The sequence below is a fragment of the Toxorhynchites rutilus genome, chromosome 2, assembly GCF_029784135.1.
Source record: "Toxorhynchites rutilus septentrionalis strain SRP chromosome 2, ASM2978413v1, whole genome shotgun sequence".
Taxonomy (NCBI): domain Eukaryota; kingdom Metazoa; phylum Arthropoda; class Insecta; order Diptera; family Culicidae; genus Toxorhynchites; species Toxorhynchites rutilus.
This window is the reverse complement of record NC_073745.1, coordinates 163,055,052-163,062,643: the sequence shown is the minus strand read 5'-3', so window position 1 is coordinate 163,062,643 and position 7,592 is coordinate 163,055,052. Positions and strand designations below refer to the sequence as shown.

The following is a 7,592-nucleotide window of genomic DNA, read 5'->3' as shown; positions in this document are numbered from 1 at the left end:
TGAACGAAACATTTGTCGCAGTCTCACACATACGTAAGCAGAAGAAAAAAGTTTGTTCTTTATACAAACCGCTTTGGTGGCAAATCCAGAACAAGGCGGCATCGAGGGCGTTCGAAATGGTTTTTTTCAAAACCACGAGTACTAAGTTTTCTAAATTGGAACCATTCCATAAAACAAGGCGCTTGTCAGGGCCATTAAACCTTCCAAAAAAAGAGTTTAGGAAATACAGTTCAATGCTTTCTAAAACATTATTCAAAATAATAATAAAACACAAATTGATGTTTTCATAATTTGTTTGCCAGGATCTGATGAGTATGTGAATTTGGCAGTTGTTCTGAGCTTATTGATAGTTGGGGACTTTCCTGATTATTCAATTTTCACCAATTCTTAAATTGTTTCCAGATTGAAAGTACAGTAATTTACAATTAGTTCGACATTTAGCTAATTGGACGGACATGTAATGCGACTTATTTAGTTGGACATTTTTGTAAACATAGAGATCCAAATTATGACCCCACATTGAAAGTCGACACTGTACAACTGTCATCGCAAATGTTCAATTACAGGTTAAAATCGCCTCCAATGCGACACTGAGTGGCGCTTCGGCACGTCGCATTAAATGTAATTTACTGTACAACATGTCACAAAGCTGGATGGAAAGAAATTTTCCAACTTTGAAAGCTGTGGCGAGTGACAAACGCAATCGCTAAACAGAAAGGTTTAGCCGAACAAGATGGGGATATCGAGTGATAACAACACAATAAACTCTTTAGATTTAAGATAATTTTGTGATCCTGAAAAGGACCCTTTTTAGCCTGCATGTGAATCCAACGAGCGAACAAATCGTAATGAATGTATTTTTTTGCCATCGCTGCCTTTTAACGCTCATTCGTTCATCTCGTTGGACTCGCCCTTCTGGCTGAGTCTGCCGATTTGTCTCTATCCTGTAAGTGTGTACCGCTAGAGTATAAAACACGCGGACCCCAAAAAAATATCTCTCCATATTCTAAATCTCCCCGACTTGTGCCGGCTGATGATGTCAAAGTCAGACTTAGTGGTACTGCGGTGGAATGGTCTAGTGAGGTCACTTACCTCGGCCTCACCATGGACAGCAAGCTGCTCTTTGGCACGCATGTTCATAAAATTAACACCAAGTGCAATGCACTGATAAGATCATTGTACCCCTTAATAAATCGCAACTCGACTCTGTCACTGAAGAACAAGCTTGCTGTTTACAAACAAGTCATCTTTCCAGTGATTGTATATGGCGTGCCAATCTGGAAGAGCTGTGCAAATAATCATAAACTAAGATTACAGAGAATTCAGAACAAGATCCTTCGTATGATCTTAAAGAGTCCACCTAGGACACGAAACACTGAGATACACGAGTTGGCTAATATCCTGCCGTTGGGTGAAAAAATTGAACTGTTGGTAGAAAGAATTCAGGGGTTGCTGCCATGCCTCCAACAATCCAATCATAAGAAATCTGTACAGCTAGATTATGGTTTAGGTTAAAATTAGTTTAAGTAGGTAGGGTTATATTTTAATAATTAAAATATACAAAACATATAGAAACGTTGAAAATAGAAATAGGATGAGTCAAAACTCATCATTAACAATAATAAATACATAAAAAAAATAATAACAAAGATGTAGTGCTAGAAGTAAGGCAGATCACTTATAATGTTAAAACTTTGTATAATCAAAATCCATGGAAAATAAAGAAAATTTAAGTCAAAAAAAAATATCTTATTTTCTTTCAAACCGTAAACCCGTGTGGTTGTACGGCATCGGCATCGTGGACGTAACAAAGGAGGACAAGTTAAGTCCCACTCGAATCGTGCAGGTGTGCAGTTCCTCGTAGGTGTATCCGCCAGTTGCTCAGCAAGGGTAGCTAGGCCGAGCGCGTTAGTACCAGTGCACCAGTCCACCTAGCCGGCGTTATATAGTTTCGGTCGCCGAAGTGACGATAAGAAAACCCGCATTCGGAACAGAACACATCAAGACAACAACAGGCAGTTGCAGCGAGTGGCGAGTGGCAAACGCAATCGCAAAACGGCATCAGGTAGCAGAAGAAAAAAGTTTGTACTTTCTACAAACTGCTTTGGTGGCAAATCCAGAACAAGGCGGCATCGAGGGCGTTCGAAATGGTTTTTTTTTCAAAACCACGAGTACTAAGTTTTCTAAATTGGAACCATTCCATAAAACAAGGCGCTTTTCAGGGCCATTAAACCTTCCAAAAAAGAGTTTAGGAAATACAGTTCAATGCTTTCTAAAATAATATCCAAAATAATAATAAAACACAAATTGATGTTTTCATAATTTGTTTGCCAGGATCTGATGAGTATGTGAATTTGGCAGTTGTTCTGAGCTTATTGATTTTCACCAATTCTTGAATTGCTTCTAGATTGAAAGTACAGTAATTTACACTTATCTCGACATTTAGCTAATTGGACGGACCTGTAATGCGACATATTTAGTTGGACATTTTTGTAAACATAGAGTTCGGGGTCCAAATTATGACCCCACATTGAAAGTCGATACAGGTTAAAATTACCTCCAATCCGACACTGAGTGGTGGTAATGCGACGTGCCATTGAATGTAATTTACTGTAAAATATGTCACAAGTTGGATGGGAAGAAATTTTCCAACTGTGAAAGCTGTGGCGAGCGGCAAATGCAATCGCTAAACAGAAAGGTTTCTGGGCCACATAAGACACATTTTCCAAAGCAACGGGAGCGGTAAAACCCTAGATCGGACTCTTATGTGTGGGAATGGGAGTTTATCCCGAAATGGTCCCAATACCCAGAATAACCCTTGTTCTATGAATGGCAATCAGTAACAGCAAATAATAATAAAAAGGTCGTGATGGACGTACATGGGGATCAAAGACAATGTAAAGATGTATTCTATGTACGGGGCTAGGTGGTGAGCCTTCATAAAAAACGCAAAAACACAACGTCAAAGGTTCTTTTCAGTACCACCAACATGTTCATAAAGAGTAAACAGTAAACCAATCCATTTTTCAGGTAGATAGGTATTCACGTAATGTGCACCCGTGGCCGAGTGGTTAGCGTCCCACACTATCATGCCGGGTGTTCGGGTTCGATTCCCGTTCTGGTTGGGGGATTTTTCGTCAAAGAAAATTCTTCCGGCTTGCACTGTGGTCACGCGTATTCTAGAGCTTGCCACTCCAGAGTACATTCAAGGCGTGTTATTCGGCATAGAAATCTCAACCAAGTATTAATGAACGACGCTAGTTAATGCATACGTTGAGACGGCAAAAGTTCCACAGGGAACGTTAACGCCATTCAAGAAGAAGAAGGTATTCACGTAGGCGAAGAAAATAAAACAATATATTTAAAATATATATTTAACAAAAGTCCCCTTTGTATAGTCCTACGTCACTCCGGTTATGTCCCCGACATTACCCACCCGTCTTTTTTTTTAATATATTGAAGGAAGTATATTTTTTACGGTTTTAATTCATTTCATCATTTACATCGTAACTCTAATCAGCCGATGTTTTGTTGATATTTGTCGTAAAACAGTCTTCCGATGGCGGCATCTTGTACCGCCATTCCAATTGATTGAAAGACGGTAATACCACTAGACGGTACATTCTTCTTTTTAGTCATAACCTCTCCTATTTCTCCAACAATGTTTGCTTTCAAAGTAGCCAGTTCTGAACGAGCTCCATTCCAGTAATCAATAAACACGTTGCAGTCATCGTATACATCTTGAGAAAGTTCGGCATGATGAGAACGTCCAGCTCCGATAGCTGTAAGGTGAAAACAAAACTTTTAACGAACCTCCTGTGGTTGATGTAAAAATTACGAGACAATACCATTAATGTGCACGTTGGATTTCAAAAAACGATTGAATATCAGTGGGGTACTCGAACTGGTTGCTGACACTATCACATCACAATCTTTACAACATTCTTCCACAGAGTCATGAACCGAAATATGCACGTTTGAATTGATGCTATTCGGTTTCAGTTCTAACAGCTTCGTTCTGAGATGTTCACTACGGGCCTTTGTTCGGTTCCATAATCTAATCTGAACAAATTTATGAGTGTTAAGAAAACCGATTGCATGAAATTCCCCCTAGAATTAAAAAAAAATTAAACATGTTACCGTTTCCAAAATATTTATTATCAACCTGTGTTCCTGTACCAATAATCCCAAGCACAAATGCCGATTGATTGGTCGTTCTTGAGAAGAATATCTGTTCAGTGGCAACAATAGAAGCAGCTGCGGTTCGTAATCCAGTGAGATAGTTTGCTTCCAAGGTGGCCTGCAATCTACCAGTATTCTCATTGAATAGAAAAATGTTTCCATTGATGTCGGGGATCGGTGTTTCCAATCGTAGATTTGCACCGAAACTAGCAATTAGTTTGCAAGCCAATGTTGACACGCGTGACGACTCAGGGCAGTCTCTGAGAATGCAGTGATTTCCCAAAAATCCAGGCATACAAAGCAGAAGACCTACTAGTTTAGGTAAAATATAAGTTTGGTGGAAAGTAGTTCATTTATCAATCACTTTCATCACTTGACCCAAATTATATTTCTAATCCTAATTTGAACCGATCATTTAAACAGATAAAAATTGAACTCATAGTCAATTTAGTCAATTCTCGAAGCTATGGTTAGTCCTGTGGCGCTGGAGTCGCAAAATCTTCGGAAACGTTGTGGTGGAACTTAAAATGAAATTTATTCCAAAGTTCAAAGCAGTCAATCACATATATTCCGGAACCTGATAAGATTTGAAGCTTTCACTCTGATTTTTTCTTTTCTAAATATGAGTTGTTTTTTTCCGAATGTTGGTTTCAATTGAATGCTATTTAGTAAATGTTAGATAATCCACAGAATGTCATCCAGCATTTCGATTGATCATGAAGTTTTCGATTAGCTGTATCTTAAATTTACAGCCTCTCCCTACAGAAATTTCGTTAAGTATGTATCCATTGTATAAGAACTCCGTAAAATGAAAGAAATGATATATTTATAAGTCTAGCTCTCGACTAAACCCCCAAACTCCAAATAGCTATCGTTCACGGATAGCGTAAATCTCGGTTTCAAGGAACAAAATATGACCGAACACATTCAAACTTACCTTCGCCTGCCTGTACTAATGATCGCGCTGGTTGAGAGCAGAATGGTAAGCCGGTTTCCTTAGATGTGTTGGATACAGATAAGAAAGCTTGCTCCAACGCATATAATATATCGGTCCAATTCGTGAACGGCTTCAGCTCATTCTTGCTAATGAATACAGGGCTGCTATTTGATGACTGAAATGTTTTGAAATAAAATATATAAACAAATGAACACGAAATAATGAAAATAAAAGAATACCATTTCGATGGTAAACCAGCGTATAATGCTTCACAATAAAATGAACAGATGATGCCACGATTCTCTTGTGCACGATGATGTTCAGTTGAGAGGAATTCTGCGAATGGACACAATTTTATTGAAGGGTGTTTGGTAGAGATAAATCCCAGACCTTGCTGTCATTTCCATCTTATGTTATCATTTGTTATGCGGTTTCATTCAGTTTGATATAGATATTCGATTCTTTCATAATGCTACAGCATTAAAAATACACCGTATCAATTTTATCGCTAGATCATTGAACTCTTATCGCGGTTAGGTAAACTTGAACTTGGGCAGACTGTACACTTCAGAGTTGCTCTCTGTAATTGATCTGAACAGCACAGTTGTGCTTGGAAGTAGTAATTCATTCCCATTAACCCATTAACGACCAAGCTGTAAAAATTATTTTTTTACGAAAGCCATTGGTGTAATTTCGATTATTGATGCTAAAGAAACCCCAATGTTCAAGAATTATGTTTTTCTATCTTCCATTTTCCGGGAAATGACTGTTCGAAAAATCGAACATTGGCCGAAACCCGCACTTTTTTTTGCAAGTACAAACATACTGCGAACTGAAAATCAGTTCAATTAGCAAATATACGGTATTCATAAATGCATCAATTTTATATACCCGGACGAACAAGCACAGGAGGATAGAGGTCTCTAATTATAAACCTAATTTAATCCACCTAAGGTGAGATGTGACATTTCTTATTTCATGTAATTATTACAATGAAAGTAAATTGTTGGCCGTGGAGAAATGTCTATGCTTAAGAAATATTTCTTTCCAATTATCCATTTTCCAAAACCTGCAAAATACCAAAATTATGCGAAAAAACAATGTAATCGAAGGTTGGGTGGTTATTATTCGGCCCGGCGGAAGCATATTTATACCAGCAATCTCATTAAAATCCTTGTTACACGTACTGATCATTTCCTCCAGGCCCTCCACACACGAAACTCTACGGACCGCCATTACCTAAGGTTAAGGATTTTCAATAATATTTACCGAATTAATTGATATTTGCAAACATTCACAAATGAAAAACCTTCCGTCTTCCAAAGTAAATGAACCAAAATGCGCTGCGGAGGTTAGATGTGTTGGTATTGATTCAGCAGAGAAAAATGTTGGCTGTTCCCGGCTGTTATTTTCCTGTACGAGGCTCAATCGAACGATTTTTGCCCCATATCGCAATGTATGTTCTTTTATCAAAGTAATACAGTAGAAAAGTTCACATAATTTTGTATTTTATTGGGTTTGAAAGTAAGAACACCTTCCAAACATACTTGCTTTATATCGAATTTATTGCCCAATGAAGATATACAAAACTGAATGAACTTGATAGTAAGTGGTAGCTAATAAATTAAGCTATCTTTTTGTGCAAAAACATTACCATATGTTAACTTTTCAAAGACATGAAAAATCAGCAAAGTTGCTGTTCGATTTTTCGAACGCTTGGCCTAAAATGGGTTAAGGAGGGACCTCTGGAAAGTTGAAGAAATGAATTTATATAAGCTTGTGCTCTCGGAAATGTTGTTATAAAGGAATAATTCGACATTTGATTTCATTGGAAAATAACAACCAAAAGTATGAGGTCACCTCAAGAGATATAGTATTGCTGTACGAATTCGTAAACGCGTTTTTACAGCTGGTGGTATCGATATCTCAGGATCTACTCGACCGATTTGGCTGAAATTTTTTATCAGTATGTAAAAACCAATTATCTAAAACGTTACATAGATTTTTTATGAGCTTCTAAACAGCGATTTTTCATGAAAAATAATTTATTTTTAACAAAAAAAGGCATCTTAAAAAACCCTTATGTAACGCTTTAGGTTTTGTCCTGGAATTCGCTCTGCAACACCCTGTTGCTTCAGAACCGATACCATCAGCAAGGTACCAAATTTCAGACGGAATATACACATCCAGTTGTTAACAGCAGTTAAAAATGATCATTACAATCATTATTCATGCACTCAAAAAATGGAAAATGGAAAATACATCTTCAAATATACCTCAAACATTAACCAAAATATCCGAACACTTCACAAGGGTCCCTAATTAGAACTTGAAATAGTCAATACCGACGCCTTCCACGTAATGACAGTCACCAATGGAACGTAAGTATCATATCCGCGGTTATAGAGGATCTTCTCTATAGTGTGATGTGACGTAGACCCTCAACTACTAGACGAAATTCGGAAAATCAATA

At 37.7% G+C, this 7,592-nt stretch overlaps 1 protein-coding gene across 2 annotated transcripts; it reads right to left on the bottom strand.

Moving 5' to 3' along the window:
* Nucleotides 1-3,388: 3,388 nt before the first annotated feature.
* Nucleotides 3,389-5,639, bottom strand: LOC129769854 (ketimine reductase mu-crystallin). Of its 2 annotated transcripts, none has more exons than XM_055772353.1 (6): nucleotides 5,510-5,639; nucleotides 5,359-5,455; nucleotides 5,120-5,294; nucleotides 4,166-4,494; nucleotides 3,849-4,110; nucleotides 3,389-3,782 (listed from the first exon to the last, which is right to left on the bottom strand). In XM_055772353.1, exons 2-6 carry the CDS (start codon nucleotides 5,359-5,361, stop codon nucleotides 3,517-3,519), a joined length of 1,035 nt encoding a protein of 344 aa, XP_055628328.1. In that variant the 5' UTR covers nucleotides 5,362-5,455; nucleotides 5,510-5,639; the 3' UTR covers nucleotides 3,389-3,516. The 2 variants fall into 2 exon arrangements, with proteins under 2 accessions (XP_055628328.1, XP_055628329.1); XM_055772354.1 differs by having other exon boundaries at nucleotides 4,166-4,491.
* Between the last annotated feature and the right edge of the window lie 1,953 nt (nucleotides 5,640-7,592).

Excerpts from the sequence above, each read along its gene's own strand:
- LOC129769854 (XM_055772353.1), bottom strand. Across the intron at positions 4,495-5,119 it reads ATTAGTACAGGCAGGCGAAG|TAGGTCTTCTGCTTTGTATG; the intron begins GTAAGTTTGAAT and ends TACCTAAACTAG. Across the intron at positions 4,111-4,165 it reads TTATTGGTACAGGAACACAG|GGGGAATTTCATGCAATCGG; the intron begins GTTGATAATAAA and ends TTTTAATTCTAG.